The sequence below is a fragment of the Pteropus alecto genome, unplaced genomic scaffold, assembly GCF_000325575.1.
Source record: "Pteropus alecto unplaced genomic scaffold, ASM32557v1 scaffold3, whole genome shotgun sequence".
NCBI lineage: Eukaryota > Metazoa > Chordata > Mammalia > Chiroptera > Pteropodidae > Pteropus > Pteropus alecto.
Window position 1 is genome coordinate 70095195 of NW_006442484.1, and position 19323 is coordinate 70114517.

Here is a 19323-nt window from a genome sequence, read left to right on the forward strand (position 1 = left end):
TCCACTCTTCGATATTTCAGAGAAGATACATCTAGGGTTTAGAACCATCAGTGTTATAATGAGATTTGTGTGGTAGTTTTTTGAGGATGAAGTGTGGAGCTAAAATGTGTTCTTCAGGTATGTGCCATGTTAGCTAGCTGTCATTTGACTTGTTAGCTAGATGTCATTGTGATCACATCTCTAAATTCATTCTGTGCACTAGAGTGTAAGTTGAAGGAACTAAGGCTTAGACTCAGAGAGCAGGGTCTCTTAAATTTGGTGCCTTCTTAATGAACCTTTTCTGTACTTTTCCATTTGTGAATTTTTTTTTTCCTTGGTGTGAAGGACGAAAGCAGAATCGAATTGTTTACCCTCCTTTGATATCCTTACATTCTCTTCTTCAAGTAATAGGACTATATGTTTTCTGTTATTTTGTTTCAAACATGTTATCATTAGCATCCTCATAAACTCTAGTTCATTTGTGTTTTTCTCACCACTATGTCTATTTCAGCCATTATTGCGTACATTATTTATATTCTATTCACAAATAGAAAAGACTTGATGTGGACTAGTCATAGAGCCTGATTCTAGGGTGAGTTTGTGTTAGCACTACTTGAAATGCAGACAATCTCTTCCTGTATATCTAGAAGACAAAAACAGAAAATCTAGGACTGATATTTGGAATATTTTATGTACCTTTTGACTGGCAAGAGAACATGGCTTGTACATCATCACTATTATCCCATGTTCTCTGGTTTGTTGAAAATTATAAAAGAAATTCTGTGAGATAATTTTGTCGGAATCTCTTGCAGAAGACAGGTTCTAAAGAACCAAAACAACTTTCTCTGCTAATCTAAGTACACTGTATTTTGCAACTAATTATAATTTGCAACAACATTATACTTTGCCCTTGCCCATGTGAACATCTATCTTTGAGCATACTTTTGCCCTTCCTTCCTCCCTTCCTCCCTTCCTCCCTCTCTCCCTCCCTCTTCTTTCCCTTCCCTTCCCTTCCCTTCCCTTCCCTTCTTTTCTTTTTCTTTTTTCCTTTTTCCTTTCTCTTCTGTTCCTTTCCATTCCTTTCTGTTCCATTCCATTCTTTTTTTCTCTTTCCTTTCCTTTTTCCCTTTCCTTTCCGTTCCTTTTTTTCTTTCCTTTCTTCCTTCCTTCATCTTTCTTTCCTTCCATTGAAATCTGTGTATAAATGATCCCTGTGCAACCATTATAGATATATTGTCCTTTTCTTTCTTATTTAAATTATTTTAATTTAATTACATATTTTCTCTGTTTCTTTAAAATTGTTAAAGAAAATAAACATCAAATGTTCTTATCATCAATTTTAATGTATGTAGTACTCAAAACTTCAATGCATTAAGATAAAATGCAATAGCCAATAGAATTCTTTAAAATCTCCAAAATTATTCAACAAATGAAAAATAAATCTGCTGAACATTTAACAAAACTGAAATTGTGTTCAGAGATCAGTTATTTTTTTTTCTTTTGTGTTTCCATATTCATTGAGAATATTTCATTTTATAAATGTCTCTGAAGGAAATTATTTCATTAATGAAAACAATGTTTTTTAACTGATTAACAAAATTTACTGAATACATTCTATATGCTCAGCTTTGCCATAAACTCTGTAGGAAATGCTGCTTAAAGAAATACTAGATTTCGAAGTACTCCTTTTTAAATTTTACAGCTTATAAAAAATGCATTCTGTGTAAATTATACCTCATTATTTTAATGTAAAAAAAAGCAAATAAATGCAACTAAAATGTATTGAGACTAAAAAAAAATTCATCATGGCCAAGGAAACCAAGAGGCATCCTTATACCCTAGTAAGTTTATATAAAACATTGATAAAGAAGAGATACATTTTTATAGCCAAATTACTTTTTAACATTGCTTTTGGTATTACACTATAAAATGCCAGCAGGGTCCAACTTCACAGTTGTCACATGGATAATGTTGACTTATTTCTTACAATAAGTTTTCCTGACATAGTCACTACCTTCACCAGGATATAAAAGTCTGACCTCTTTCAACACAAACATCTGTGTAGTCTAGAGACACAGTGTGGTGCAATGGTGTGCGTGCATCGAGACCTAAGTACACGTGGTCCTTAGGTCTCGATGTGAATCCTGACATTATAAACATTCTATTGTATGAACTTAGACTGGGCCACTTAACTTGTCCCTTCTCACTTAATCTCTCTGTCTTCGTATTCTCTCCTCTTCTCTCTCTCTTTTTAAAACCATCTTTAAGATCTATTTTATAGAACTGTTACAAAAAATAAACAAAATAATATATAAAATATTTCATATAGTACCTGACACATACTAAATGCTCAAAAATGGTAGCATATATTATATTGTTATCTAATAATGCTGTATAGATACAGTGGAAACTTTCCACTTTTACTTGTAGCATGCTCTTTATGTATTTTAATACCTAATGGATTTTAAATCCTAACCTTAGTAATAATAAAAAAAAGTAGATTCACTTAAGAGAAAAAAATCTTATGATTTGGGGCCTATCTTAAGTTTGAAGTTTAAGGGACTGTTAAGGTTATACTTTTTTAATGGATGAGATTTCCTCTGATATGTGTAACTATTAAAGGGCTGTATATAAATAAGTACTAAAGTGACATACAGATAGGAAAAATAACAGGAGTTTCCTGTTCTTGTAGCTTTGGTAATGCCCTATGAATAAATAGAGTAGCATTTTGAAGGCAGCAGTCTACAAACAAGGTTTTTCAGGATATAATTTTTCCTCCTCTGTAGCTTTTACCCATCCTACTTTGTGCCATTTGAAATACTGTCTTCTGAATTTTTTTCCACCATCAGATTCTTCTTGTGCTACTTCCTTTTGCAATTGATATGAAATTCTCTACGCTAACTGAAAAAAATTATGAAGGTGTTGAATATGGAATTTTGAATATGGAATACTTGCATCTGAGAAGGAAACCTTCCCACAAAGAATGAAATATGGGAAATTTTTATAATGGCATTTTAATTATATCCTGAGCCATTTTTTGTACTAATGAAAAGTTTCGAATGCAGACAAAAATAGAAAATGGTCCAACAGACCCTAAATATCCATCATGCATTTGCAATAATAATCAAAATATGTCCACATTTGCTTCATCTTTTATGTTTTTTAATGTGTTTTAAAACAAATCCCAGACATCATACATGCATTTGCCTGTGCTGAGGCAGTAGATGGGAAAATGAGGCAATGGGTGGGAGGAATCAGGGTATTCTTGACGGAAGAGGTGAGAAAACCATTTTAGGAAAGCAGAGCTGTGACTTCTCAGTGAGGACCAGAACTTAGTAATATTGCAAATAAATGTTGTGAGCACAAATTAAGCCAAGCTCTAAATCAGTGGGGGAGGGTACATTCTTAGATGTCAGAGTTACATTTCAGAATCATGAGAAGGGGCTTGGGCCTGGTTTTAAAAATGATGTTCAACATCATAACTTTATATATGAAAAATTAAAAATTTATACATATTAGAAGCTATAGAAGAGTGATGAGATATTTAGATTTTTTAAAATATACTTGGGGATAAACTGATGAAAAATAATACTTAGTATTATTTTCCCTTAATGTGGGATCTTTAGACTTTCTGCATCAAAATCAGTGGTGTGTTTATAAAATTATACATAGCCCTCAGATCTATGGAATCAAAATCTCTAGCATGTTAATAAGCTCCAGACTGATTTTTGGTTGTAGGTAACTTAACTATGGAAAAATAAAAGGGTAGGGATCAGTAGTTCCCAACTTCTAAGCACAGTGTGGGGTCAATCTGGCTACATCGTTGTCATCTGGGAGGCTTTACAAAGCACAAATTTTTACACTCCATATCCAGAGATTCTGATTCCGAAGGTCTGGATGAGATTCAGGAACTTCGTAGATAATTTCGATACACAGCCAGGTTTGGCAATCCTGGAATTAAACAACCAGGCTCTAAGGTCCTTTACAACTCTAATAGTCAATGATTCTTTGCATTATAACTGAGATATCAAGATGTTGTTCTAGATACCAGTTTATTGTCACAGATCTGAAATTGCACAGTGATTGCATCTTCTATAAAAATAAAGATTAGTTGCTTATTTCAAGAAAAGTCATTTTAAATATACCAAGAGCTCTTACCAGTATTAGAGAGGAGACCTGGTAGCAAAATGATCAGACCCCATACTTGAATACTTATGTAAGACCTCACCTCTATATGTGCTATGTGTCAACAAATCCCAAAAGTCAGGGTGAGTCCAAATAAGCATTAAGATAAAAAGAAGAAAGGTGGAGTTAGGGAGAAAGCTTTTAGCCAACACTCCGAAAACCATTGTAACAACTTTGATGCTCTTTTTAAATCTGCGATCCATTGCACACTGTCTCTTCTATTTTTCCACCATAGGTTGTCATAGTTTTGATGAACATCTGTCTTCCAACCAAGATGGTGGAAAAAGCAAAAATGTGGTGAATCTTGGGGCAATCCGACAAGGCATGAAGCGCTTTCAATTTCTGTTAAACTGCTGTGAGCCTGGCACAATTCCTGATGCATCCATCCTGGCAGCTGCTCTGGATCTTGTAAGTTATTGGAAGAATTTGCCCACCTTGTTCCCTATGCCAGTTAATGCCATTAATGGAGGAATCCTAATCCACACTGTGGGGTTATCTTTTCTTTTCTTCTCTTCTCTTTTCTTTTCTTTATTATTTTCTCAAAATTAGTATCAAAAAGAGGAAGAAAGGTGGTGTGGTGAGAGAAAAAAAAAGGCAAATCTTAATATGTTTTGGGAAGTAGAATAGATAGCATCATGATGAAAAGTATGTGAGGGCTCTGGAACCAGACTGCCAGGGTTAAAATTGTGCTGATATTTACTAGCTAAACCTCTGTAAAACAAGAGTAAGAGTTATATAATATTATAGCTACCTCCTAGGGTTGAGGATTAAATGAGATATCAGATGTAAAGCCCTCATTACAGTGCCCGAAATATAGTAACTGCTCAATAAAATGGGTCATTATTATTATTGTTATTATTACATTATTCTTGGTCTTATGTCTATTATTAGTCCTATTATTAGTCTATTATTATGTCATGTATTAGTCCTTTACACACTGAGTCTTGGTTTAATTGTCAGTTGGAGAGAAAGTATAAAGCAAAAATCAATTTAAATTAATTGACCAAAAGTGCATTGAACATGTTATGGTATTACATACATGTAAGGGATTAAAGAGTAATGTGGATTTTGATAGACAGTGTTTTGGTCAGGTAAACTAAGCCCAGATATGAATTTGAGCTCAGCCTCTCAATTTCCTTTATTTACCTTCTGGTTTAGTAAACTCTTGAAACACTGTATAACTACTAAGTACAAAGTATAAGTAAATATCAAGAAATAAAATATTTTATATTCTCTTTTGAGAAACAAAAACTAAAATAGACTTTATTACAACAAAAAGCTTGAAGCCTGCCTACGAATGATCCTAGGTTTTACAACACATAAATAAGCGACCACTGGCCACTTATATCGTATCTTGGAAAATCATCCAAACCTTATGTAATTCATGACATTTTTCTGTGACATATGCAACTTTGGTTCTCAGGATATTTAGTGACCGCAAAGTATGTGGCTTTACTGAAGCCCAAAAAGCAAATACCACTGCCATCACCCAAAATTATGACTTGTCATTATATAAGATTTTTCAGTCAGTTTCCCATTCCTGGATATTGGCGTTTGCAAAGACTTTTGTAAATTCCAAAATATTCAATGAGCATTGATATATGCTATGGTGAGTGTAAAATATAGACAGTCATAAGTCTCCAGGAGACCTGAGGCTGGTGGCATTAAACAATCAAAGAACAAGAGATGCCTGTTTAAAGCATGAGAGCTAGACCAGGCGAGGAGTCAATCTCTTGTTTTCTAAATGGGAAAGTGGTAACTAACTTGTCACTCCTTTGAGTCATGCTTGGTTCTTAACCACATCTTGATCTATTCCAAAGGAACAGATTAAAATAAATAAATGTAACAAATTAATAGGGAAAGGACAAACAATTCAATCGAACATTTAAACAAATAGATAAGTACACGAATAGCCAGTTCACTGAAAATACTAATAACCAGTAAGTATGCCCTCATCTTATTTTACTTAAGAAATGCTCATTAAAATGTCCATACATTTTTATACTATAACTCTCAGATTTTCAATGATAAGAAAATGTTGACAGAGTATAAAATATCCAACACCACTGCATGGTGCAGGATTTGATTAGAGAATGGAAGGAAATCTTGAAATAACAGGGTAATAGTGAGAGAGCAATAAGAATGAGTGGACTTGGCCCCTCCCTGAATAGTAATTTTGGACTAGATGTACTCATGGAGGAGGGGCAGTTCTTACCGTGTCAGTTATATCAAAAGGCATGGGTGGTGCAATTAAAAAGCCTAGAATCAGTGTGGCTTACAAGATATTCACTGTGCAATAATTAATTAATTCCAACGATGTCTTCTGAGAGCTTCCTATGTGCCAGATATGGTGCTACCTATTAATGATAACACAGCAAAACTCAGTGGAGAGCTTCACCTGGTTTGTACCTTTTCTTATAAAGATGATATTTGTATAGTGATCTATTTTCCAGACTTCCTAGTGTACAGTATTCTAAAGTTGATAAACTAATGGTTAACATTTACTGTGTGACTACTCTGTTTCCAAAGGAAAAAATTGAAGCTCAGAAAGGCTAACTAAAAGACTAGGGCTAGAAAGCCCACAAAGGATAGTGGCGGATTAGAACCTAAGTCTGTCTTCATAGAACTTATAGATTCTATTCTACTATCTTGACTCTCCCATTTAAAATATATGTGCAATCACTATAGGAACTTGCTTTTAAACACGGAAAAATAGTAATTTTTGAATTTTTTACCTGATAGTTCAAATGTGATTAAGAGTGTAAAGATAACTGAAGCTAGTTGAATGGTTGTTAAATACACAATAACAATTGTGCATTAGCATTTTACAGGTGGTTTAAGCTTGTAGTGTTCCAAAGGTACTGTAGTGTCTATCTTTGTCTCAATCCTAAAGTCACAGCTACTTTGGAAGTTTTTAGATGAGTGAGGCATCAAATTTCTCAAGCAACTGCCCAATAAGATTAAGGAAAATAATAATAACAAATCATATCATTTAAACTTATTGTTGAAATATTGAGAGAAAGATATAGGCCCAGCTGGCCATACAAATTGGAAAATGATGAGATAATAGCATTTGGACAACTATCAGCAAAATAAGTACCTGATGACAGAGATAACAGATTGTCTTTCACTCAGTGGAAAGGTCCAGGCCCCACACTCTTTTAGAGATCCTGAGCTGACATCTCCACATAAATATGCATTATGCAATGAACTTTATTCAGCAGCTTTTTTCATTCATACATTTTCTACATGAGAGGACAAAGCCCCAAGAGCTGAAGTAACTTTGCGCAAGATCTTATAAGTCCAGTTGGTGCTAAAACTATTAACTAGTCTTCTGATTCCATTCAGGAGTCTGTTAGCAATATCATATGCCTTCATATTATATGTAAAAAAATTATTTAATAATCAGAATGAGTCTCTCTTGATACATTGAAAATATACTTAAATGTGTATGGTCTCCATAATAAAAAAAGATTGTGAATGATCTTTAATGGTCCAAAAACATTTGACTCTTTTAGAAAGTTTTCTTATTGTGCAACTACAAATGAAGAATACATAATAGGAAAATATAGGAGATTTTCAATTTTAAAAATTCATACCACACATTCACCCTCTAAAGCAGTGATTTTTAACATATTGGGGGCATAGACTTTTTTAGAATTGGATAAAAACTGTCGAAATTCTCCCAAGAGAAGTTCGCTTATAGACGAAATTTAGCATATGATATCAGAAGGCTCCATGGACTCCCCCCAGAAAACATCTGATACCAAAAAGAACTCACTCTCAAGGCCTTATCATTGGCAAAATGAGACTATTTAGTCAAGTAATTATAATGATTTTATTAACGTTTATGGATGATATAAAAACAGAAGGAATAATTGCTTCCTACATGGAAAGCTTTTAGGTTTTATATACAATATGTGGGCATGGGAGAAATATGAGGTTTGTCACAAAGAGAATAACACATTTGAAGATTTGAAAAATAATCCCAATAGAACAAATTCTTACTGGTTTCTGAATTGCTAGTTTAATACTGAATTAATTATTCTAAATTAATACTGGTTTCTGAGATTATTTTAGGAAGAATATTGATGAAAACTGTGATACTCAAGTCTCTTGGATGCTGAGATTTTATTCCCTCTCATCGAATGTTTCCGTATCTGTCTGATTTCCAACTGCTGTAGTGCTTAGATTTTCCAGGGAGATGTGATATGGGGGTTTCCAGATGCCAGTATATTCTATTCCTGGCTGTAGCTTGACTCTTACCATTAAGTTGGGCTGAATCCCGTGGAAAACTTAAAAGCTATTTTACCTCCCCAAAATAAAGCTTTGAGCAGATAGTTACCAGATGACTCGACTCTCCTTTTTTCACTTTCCTGTGGAATCTTCTTGGCCTTGGTTAACCTTCTCAATTTTATCTATCTCATGGTAAAAAATAAAATAAAGAGAGTTCGATGCTTATAAGCAATGTCTTTTGTGCCTCAAAGCAGAGAGGCATTTTCTGATCATTATAGATGTCTAGTGATAAAGTAGCTGCATTAGAAAGTAATGAGCTCTTTGTGATTAGACTGGATTCAATGGGAGCCAGCGCACAGGGGGCTCAAGAATTGGATGATTTGTGCAAGTTTTTTGAATACCGGAGAATCTTTGATTCTAGGTCAAAGCCAAGGAGTATGCTGAGGACAAAGATCAGATATCAGATATCAGAATCAGTCAAGATTTAAAGGAGCCCATTGGTTTCCATTATGAGACAAAGAGAAAGAAACCAGATAGATCAGGTTGGTTGAATAAAAGGGACAAGTGATGATGGTGGTGATGGTAGTCATGGTGGTAGTGGTGGTGACAGCAATGGTGGCAGATGTGGTGGTAGAGGATGACAGTCGTAACATTTTTATTACACTTGATGGTTTATACAAAGTACCTTCATATGAATTATCTTATTTTTCATATGAGAGGAAAGGATCAAGCCAGGAAAATGATGCCTAAATAAGGGCACACTTAAATTTCAGTTTCTCATTTACAGAAAAATGAAGGAACTAAAGTCACTTGGGAATTCTGACAAGTGGACTGAGAGAAAGGGAAATGTAGCTTCATGTCCTGTGTGCTTGAATTAAAGTAGCATTCTGTGTTTACTGTTATTTGGACAGGTGTGACATCTAAGTTGTTCATACCTATTGATCTGGGTTAGGAGTTTCTCAGGATTACTCTTTCACATATGTCTTCTGCTCAATGTGTTTTAAACTATTGTTTCTTCTGTATTTAGCTTCACTTCATATCTGATCTCATCTGCTTCCTGACTTTCAGAAATGCTTCACACTCACAATGTTTTTCAACGCATTCGTAGTTTCAGCCATGTGTGTGAATATAGATGGAAATATGAATATAGAAATATATAGAGATATAGATGCAGATGAAGATGACAGATGACAGATATGCAGATGTGATACAGATATAGCTAAGATACAAATATAAACATAGTTATAGATTCTACCATTTCATCAGATAGGATTTGGGAGAGATGGGGGAAAATGAATGTGTTCAGTTCATCATCATATTCTAGTCCAACACTTTCTCTCATCTCTTTTATTGCTTGCTTAAAATTGTTTTTAAGTGCAACTTAAATACAATTTTTGCATTATGACATAATTTTTATTTCAGAACTATTTTGTTGCCATAATCATAGGATTTAAATGTGGTTTTTTTTCAAGTTTGCAGTCTTCTTTAGAATCATAGTGTTAATAAATGAAAGAAATACTACAAATGTCAATGTTCAAAGTCTTGTCAATCTGAAGGGTTTGTTTTAGACAATCCTCTTGTCATTATTGCTATGACTACTAAACTGAGGGGTAATTGGTTCAATTTTAAGTCCAGCACAGCTCTTCCTCATACTCTTTAGTATAAATTTAATAGATCCAGCTGTAAGGCATTATTAAAAAGACATGTTTTAGAAAGGACTCATTTTACTTCTAGGTTTATGTAATCTGCAAGCACAGAAAAAGAAAAATTAAGTGGTTCAAACAAAAGGCACTTCTGTCTGTTTTCCATATATTTTAGGTGACTATTCTATCCTTTAAAAAAATCTAATTGAATATATAACATTTACAGACAGTGATTTCTAATTTATTGGTAATTTTTAACATGAATAACACTAGTAATAATGCCAGTTTACTTTAGAAACAATTACATGAGTATAAGAAAGTCAATGAAAAAAAAGGTAAGATCATAGAATTTCCCCTCGTCTGTGGATGGAGAAAACCTAATTCATGTGAAATTACATAACCTTGTAACTAGATCACTTTAGGAATAATTATATAATTTTTATCAAAACTGGGACACTTGAGAGGGAAATGAGGTGCATCAATAACTATACCAATTAAATAGACATAAACTGGAACTCTCCAGGGAAAATGAGACATTTGGTAACTATAGGTATGGTCATGCTTTCAGGTCCACTGCATCAAAATTAATCTACATTGAGGCTTACCATCACAAGACTAGTTGATGATCAAAGCAAAATAGCTCCTTTCAAGGAAATAGAAATATATGCATAAGAGGAACTCTCAAAGCAAAATAATATTGTGTTCTCTTTCGAATCATAAGAAAAATTGAAATAATTCAGTAGTAATCACATGTCATCAAATTATTCCCTTAATTCTGGTGGTACTTCCATATTATTAAATTTTTAAGAATATGTCTAACTATGAAATGTAGCATAAAAAGAATACATATCATAAATATTTAGAGTAAAGAAAAAAATTTAGATGTCATGTATCTACTACATACCTTAAAGAATAGGATATTTCCAGTTTCTTTAAAGTCCCTTTATTCCCTTCCCTGATCACATACCTCTACCTTCCAAGAAGACACTGCTGTCTTAAACTTTGTTTTAATTGTTCCTGTGCTTGCTTTATTTTACCACATGAGTTTATATCCCTAGGGAATATATACCTTTGTTTTCCTTTCTTTTGCTTTGTTTTGTAATTCATTTAAGTTAAAGCATGATATCTTCTTTGTTTGACATTAAGTTTAAGTTCATCCTTGATGCATTTAGCATCAATACATTAATTTTCACCCATGAATGGTATTTGTTGGTTTGAATATACCCCAATTTATATATCCATTCTATGTCAAATGGACATTTGTATTTTTCCCAAAATTTTGGCTATTTTGAACAATGCCTTCATGAAAATTACTGCATGTCTGCCTTGATTCATTGGAGTTTTGTAAATACACCTAAGAGAGAAAATCAGGCATCATTTTACTATATGATGCCAAAGCATATTTCATAGTTTCAACAATTAAACACAGGCACCAACAGTGTAGTAAAAGCTCTAATACGTGTACTGTCAACATTTTTATTTTTACCTATCTGATGTGTGAAAGTAACAATATTCCATATTTGAACCTAAAGTTTGGAATATCTTTTCATAGGTTTATTTACCATTCATGTTTAACTTTGGCAAAAGATTCCATTAATGTCCTTTGTTTATTCTTTTATTGGAAGATTGTTTGTCTTTGTTAATAATTTTAAAAGAGAATATAGCATCAATAATAATCCATTTTCTCTTCTTACATTGCATCATCTCCCAGTTTGTAGCTCATTTTTTCTTCATTCCTTAATGTTAGAGAAAATTTTAATTTAAGGTAATTTAATTAATCAAAATTTTCTTCGATGGATAGCATTTATGTCTTTTTAAAGACAATCTAAAGTAATAAATACATTCTTATATTTTCCTCTAAAAGTTTTAAAGTATACATTTCATACTTATCTTTAGCTAGAATATACTGTGTGAATGGTATAAGATAGGAATTTGTTCTCTTTATTTTTTTTCACATGGAAAAATAATTGTCCTCACATAATAAATTTACCAGTTCATACTTTATTCTCTGATGTGCAATGCCATCTTAATCATGTGTCAGGTTTTCGTACATGCATGGGTATGATTCTGAGTTTCTTTCTGTTCCATTCCCTGTGTACCCTGAGTTGATCTACTCTGTCTTGATAGCTAGAACTTTTAACACCATCTTGGCTATTCTCGGCTCTTTGCTCTTCCATGTGAATTTTATAATTAGCGTGTCAGGTTCCATGAAAATCTTTTGATTTATTCTTGGAATTACATTGAGTGTATAGATAAATTTAGAGATAATTGAAATTCAAAATGAAATTCAGATCTGAGTTGATTATTCAAAAGTTTTATTTCTTCTTAAGTTAGTTTAAGTAATTTTAATTTTTTCAGTAATTTGTCAGTTTCACCTACATTTTCGTATTTGTTGGTGTAAAACTGATCGTAACATTTTATTAGTTTTTAATCTTTGCAGCATCTGTCGTTATTTTTATTTTTATTCCTAAAATCATTTTTTTTCTTGATTAGTTTTGCCAGATATTTGTCAATTTCATTAGTCTTTTTTAATCGCCTTGTGGATTCTCTTTTTTGTATATTTGTTCTCTAATTCATTAATTCTTGCTCTTATTTTTATTATTTTCTTCTTGCTTTAAATTTATCATATTATTCTTTATGAGTTAATTATCATATTATTCTTTATTAGTTAATTGCTTAGCTCATCTTTTTTTTTTTTCAAAACTGAGCATTTAGCTATCATTTTCCCTCTAAGTACTATTTTAACTACTTGCTATAGATTTTGTTAAGTTATATTTTTGTTATAATTTATTTCAAGTGCTTTTTAATTTCTTTAATGATTTTCTTTTTGACCCATGGGTTATTTAAACATATATGTGTGTGTGTGTTTCAATTTATAAATTCTGGGGTTTTGTTAGGTATCCATTTGTTATTGATTTCTAACTTCATTTTCAGATACTGATTTTTTGCAATTAATTTAGACTTGCGTTATGAAGTGGAACATTATCAATTTTCAGTTTTTAAGTTATGTTAAAATCTCCACTATGATGGCAAATTTGTTTATTTATACTTGTAGTTTGACAATTTTTGTTTTATTTATTTAGAAGTAGACTATTTAGAAGTATCAAATGTATGTGGTGCTTTGAACCTTTTATCACTATCTAGTGACCCAGTTTATTTCTAGTAATGCTTTTTACCTTAAGATATATTTTTCTGTGATGCTAATATAGTTGAAACAGTTTTATTAGGTTAGCATTGGTCTAGTATGATTTTTTTTGTGAATGCTTTACTTTCAAATTTTCTATATCTTTGTATTTTGGGTATGTCCCTTGTTTTAAAAAAAAAATGCATATATTTGAAGTTTTATACCATTTTAACAATCTTTTTTTCTAGAAAATTTAGTTGCATTGCACAGATTATGATTACTTATATAAATTCACTTCTGCCTTTGCTTATTACATTTTTTTTTTGTTATTTCATTGTGTTTATATTGTTTTCATTTCATGCTTTCTTTTAAATTGTGTTTGATTTTGTTTTATTTCTCTTGCTTTGGTTTGGTTTAGCTTTGTTTTATTTATTTTCCTTTACTAGTTTAGAAATTATTATATTCTATATGTTTTTTAATTGCATACATATTTAGCTAAATAAAGTCTAAGATTAATGAATATCTTTACTGTTTTCTCAAAATATAAAAGACTGTAGATAACCCCAACTGTTGTTCAAGATTCAGTTCTCCTTTTAGTTTGTTTGTTTTAACACTGACAAAGTGGAAATGTTTAAAATTAATTTTTAGGAAAATTATTTTAAAATTTACCCCAAAACTTAGCATATTCTTTGCTCACCATTTCTCCTTGCATCTCAGACATTCTTTCTAAGATCTATATCCTTCTTCTGAACTTTCAAAAGTTTCTTTAGTGATGATCAGTTGGCAGTAGCTCTCTCAGCGACAGTTTACTTAAAAAAGACTTTATTTTGGTCTCATTCTTGAAAGATATTTTTACTGGAATTATAATTAGGCTAAGATTTTCTTTCTGTACTTCAAAGATATTATTTCATTCTCTTGTTAATTGACATTCCTTTATAGGTAATCTGTTCCTTCTCCTTCCACTAGCTATTTTTAATATCATCTCTTTATTATTGACATTTTGACATTTTACTAAAATGTTTCTAGCTGATTTTTCTTATTAGAGGCTCCTTAAGCCCCTGAATCATGTAATTGGCATACATCTATTCTGAATATTTTTCAACTATTATCTCTTCAAAGATTGTGTCTTTCACATTTTCTATAATCTTTACTTGTATAAATTGAAAAGATGTATGATAGATTTCCCCAGGTTATCTTGTTTTTGACAACCTCTCATATTTTTTATTTCTTTGTCTCTTTCTATGCTGTATCTTGGGTAATTTTCTGAGATATGTCTTCCATTTTGTCTCTTTTTTTCAACTGTGTCTAATCCCATGGTTCTTAACCAGGGATAATTTTGCCCACCAGGGACACTGACAATATCTGGAGGAATTTTTGGTTGTCGCAACCTGGGAATTGCTACTGGTATCCAGTGAGTAGATACCAAAGATGCTGATAAACATCCATAATACATAGTATACCCTCTACAAAGAAAGAAATGTCTCATGCAAACTGTCAATAGTGCTGAAGTTAAAAAAACCTGATCTAAAAAACCAACATTATCTGTAAGCATGTTAAAAATGCAAATTTTCAGGCCCTGCAACAGATCTACTGAATCAGAATCTCTGGAGGTGGCACCAAGGAGTCTATTTTATCCATATTCTGAAGTGACTCTTATGCACAGTCAAGTTTGAAGATTTCCGAAGCTCCTTTAAAGTATTCTTCCAGAGAGGATTTTTGTTTCTTTTCTCAAGCACCTGAAAGCATCACCAACCTAAGGTCATGTTTTAAACTATTTTTTGAGGACAAGGAACATGGAAGTAGTACCCATTCTCATCCAAACTTACATGAGAATGTAGGATTTTGATTAGGAAATCTCATAAAAGAGTCCCTCCTTTCCTTTCCTTTCCTTTCCCTCCCCTCTCCTCCTCTCCCCTCCTCTCTCCTCCCTTCCTTCTCTCTCTCTCTCTCTATCAATCTTTCTCTCTCTCTTCCTTCCTTCCTTCCTTCCTTCCTTCCTTCCTTCCTTCCTTCCTTCCTTCCTTCTTTCCTTCCTTCCTTTTTCTTTCCTCAGAGCCAAGTCTGATGAGGCAAGCCTGCTTATGTGGGGTAGGTCTTTCTCTTATCCACTGAAGGTGGCTTCTACCTGGAATCCTGGCTTTATGAGACTATATGACTTGACCTCCCACTTCATTTGGGCCCAGACATTTAACTTGTGGCCCATTGAAAACCCATGCTCTGGTCTCTCCAGAGTCAGCAGAAGCCTTTGGGGCAAATAGTCCTACAATAGCTCACACCCCTCCCCCACCCCAGAATCGCACTTTCTGGTAATTTCTACTCTCCAGCAGTTTATTATCTCATGTTAGAAACAAAAGCAAAAACAAAGAGAAGAAATTTTTGGATATTTTATGCAGTATTTTAAGTATCTAAACCAAAAGAAGTTTGTCTTCACACTAATCTATCTTATTATCAGAAACAAGTCCCCATTTGGTATTTTAAATACTTACCCAAAATATTAGCATGACCTGAGTGTGTTAAAATGACTAGCCATCCAAACTGTGTACTAAACAATAAAGCTTGCCTCTAGCCTGACAACTGAATCATTTCAGTTGCCCACAGCTACTGTAGAAATGGCAGGAGCAGAGGCAGCCTGTCAGTTGCTTAATTATCTCAGTCAGGCAGAGAATTCAATAAATACTGACTCACAAGCACATGCCCTCTAGCAAACTAGGTTCCAATGCAGAGTAAGAACCACAATAACTGCTTATTCCCACCGGTTTTAAATAAATAGGTGTCCTGCACCAACACGAGCTTTCTATTTTTTGGCGAGGCAATAAAAAAAAAAATTATATAATTCCCCAGGGGCCAACATAAAATATTCATTGTTTGAAAATAGTTCCCATTCAGTGTTATTATATGAGTTTTCAGGATCAGTCAGGGTTTCTTCTCACATAATAAGTTTAGACATAGTCCTTCAGGGAAAGGAATGTATGCGATTATAACCTTCAATTAACCATCATATCTTGGTAACAATATTTTGTAGGCTCCCAGGTGAAATAAAGCACAGCTGTTTGAATTAGTATTCCAATTCTCTGCTTCACTTTCATAAAGGAAACATTCAACATACATAATGATCTTATAAAATACGAGAAAAAGTGACAATGAAAGTCGAGGAAAAGTAGGCTGACACTTGAAGATTTTAGTTAGAGGATGTTAGAAAAATCTCTCTGCATAATGACAGTATGACATTTTATAATTTTAATTAAACAGCTTTGTAGCCATTCCAGAGAACACCTTATATAAAGATTGAATCATATGAAATTGTTCATATTCGACTATTTCTGACCTTCAAACTTGGAAATTCTATATGGTTCAATCTGATATTTTATTTTCCCAGTTAAAACTGATTCTTTCTTATCTGGGAACTATGAAATTATAACATAATAGAATAGAAGCCATTCTGTGGCATGTCATAACATAAAAAGGTGATCTGGCAGACATGTTAATAAGAAAGAAGAAATTTAAGTATGCCTACTTTTCTTCGAGGACCATCAGCAGTTCTCTGTGATATGCCAGTGGTGTCAAATTTTGTTTAGATATTCATTTTTAACCATGCTTCTGATACTCTGTGGTTCTTTTCAGCCATGCAGCATTCTTCCGATTCATTTTTCTCCATTTGTGCTGTTTTTCTCTGTGATGTGAATCCATCTCTATCCATTCCATTCTATCATGCCTCCGTTTTTCGCTGCTGCTTCAGATGGCACCTAGCTGTCAGAGGTAAGCTCCAGCATAAGAGGGAAAATTGTCTTTTCTTTATGTTCAGGAAGAATCCTTTGTATAAGGTATTTCACAACCCGGTTTCTAAAATCAATATTTTCTGAACTACACTTTGAAAGGAACTTATAGGAAAAATACTTCCCCATCACCATACCCACACTAGAATGCCTCGAATGCTTTTCACACACATTGGGATGTCAGTACTTGTTACTAAGTATCTCTACTAAGATGCGCATGAAAGTACTTAGATTGTTACCTCAGCACCTCCTTCAATTGTCTGTATGGTAATACACACACTATAATACCCCAGAAATTGCTATTATTTACTTCCATCTTAACTGCAAGATTCCCAAGCCTGATTTCATCTGCCAGGCTCATGACAATTATAATAAAAAGGCAGTATTTGAATTATTCAATGTCATTATCTCTCAAAGCAGACAGTGACATTTGCAAATGTTACTGGGTTTGGCAATTTACATGGATCAAGTTTACCAGATAAGAACCAACCCTCCCCTTAACGTTGTGCTGTAGAGTCACTGGGAATTATTTTCAAGTTGATCTCAATTCCATCTGCCAACTTAGATTAGGACTTCCTAGGACCAATAATGGATAATATTTAAGTTTTATAAGAAGTCTTTGAGAGCAGGAATTGAAATTACTCATTCAAAACACCTAGAACTTCCTAAACAAATAAGGCTTTTTTTTTTTTTTTCCTAAAGAAAGCAAGGCAGAATAAATAGGAAACCTCACATGGCACAATTTGATTTGTTCATTCATCTATTGTTAATCCTTACAATGCCATCTAATAGTTAAGAACAATAAAAAGATCTCTGCCCCGTACCTTTGAGTTAGACTGTTTCTCTCTTGTTAATCCTGAAGGAAACAGGGTTTATAACATTGTGCTATTTCATGTGTGTGTGTTCTTCCTGGCACTAAGCAATGAGTCCCATTGCTTTATATTGGGAATGTGTCAAAACATGGCAGGCTAAGAATAAATTGGTTTTTAGAGACAGATGTTCCAGTCTTTTCCAGAGACAAATGAGCATATCTGAGATGTTTGGTAAAATAAACATTTAATACAAAAAAAGAATGTAGATATTTAGTCTGTATGTTATGGCACCACAACATTGATAAAGTTTAATGCAGAAAGTCATTTGACCCTTTGCAATCTCATGTCTTTCTATCCCTGTGACCTGCTACCAAATGTTGGCACCAACACAGTTGGTGATGGATTCTCATCATTAGTGTTCATCTTTCATTAATGATACATTCTCACCATTAGCATTCATCTTGTATTTTGCCTTTTAACATCAGTTAACTTTGTATGTCCTGCCAATACATCATATGCTTTGTAAAATTAAGTTTGTTCATGAATATATTTCTTATTGGAATATATTTATTAAATGATGGCTTCATTTAAATGGGCTAACTTACTTCAATTATCCAGTGTGATTGAGGTATCGTGGTACTCGAAAGTATGAAGCAACTAACTAAAGTATGAAGTAGCCTGAAGAGGGAAGGGTTAAGGAAGACTTCTTAGAGGAGGTAACTAAACTGAACATTAAAAGTGGGAATTTTCCACATGAAAAGGGTGTTTAAAGGCTCTGCAAGCCATGGAAACAACAAATGGAAAGATATGAGATGTCATATTTGGGAGACTATTACCAGTTTGACATTAATTTGACCCCAGAGCACTTGAGATGGGGATAGAAAGGAAAATGAACCAAATAACAAAGGTTGAGTATCTTTTTTATTTTATGATTGAAGTGATGAAGCCCAGACTAGATTATAATTGAGAAATGATGTTACATACATGTGTTTTAGAAGATAACATTACTGGACATTAGTGTCCCATTTTTAAACAATGACTTTCTATGTGCATTCTAGAAATCATCTTTTACCAAGATTTATACGAGTATAAATTAAGATGATGAAAATGCTAAAAACAAACTAGCACAGACCTGGACATCAGAGACCTGGGGTTGAATCTTTTGTCCACCCCTTCCTAGCTCTATGGTAGTGAAAAAATTATACTTAATTTTTAAAAATATCAAAATGAAGATATTATTTCTAGAGCCGAGGGTTGTTATGATAATTAAAATTTACCATTCATAAAAATTAATTGGCATACAATTGATACCCTCCATATATTAGCCCCTTTTTTAACATTATGGATCAATGCATTATTAAGAATACTATTGTTTAAAATGAAGAAAAACACCTCATTTTGAAAACCTGTGTTTACTAAGAAACCTTTGGTTATTAGTATAATTTTAAAAACTGGCATAAGTCAAAATACACATATATAGTAGATGTTTATATTTTTTATGATCTGTTGACCTCTGGGAAAGTTCACACTCCCTCCTTTATTAAAAATTGTTTTTTCTTTAGCTTGTAAAG

The 19323-nt window shown here is 33.0% G+C and overlaps 1 protein-coding gene across 2 annotated transcripts in view; it reads left to right on the forward strand.

Moving 5' to 3' along the window:
* UNC80 (unc-80 homolog, NALCN channel complex subunit) overlaps positions 1 to 19323 on the forward strand; it is a 189901-nt gene that overhangs the window by 62693 nt on the left and 107885 nt on the right. For both annotated transcript variants that reach the window (XM_006921411.1, XM_006921412.1), the window contains exon 22: positions 4400 to 4572. In XM_006921411.1, coding sequence (XP_006921473.1) covers positions 4400 to 4572 — 173 coding nt within the window. The remainder of the gene's footprint in view (positions 1 to 4399; positions 4573 to 19323) is intronic.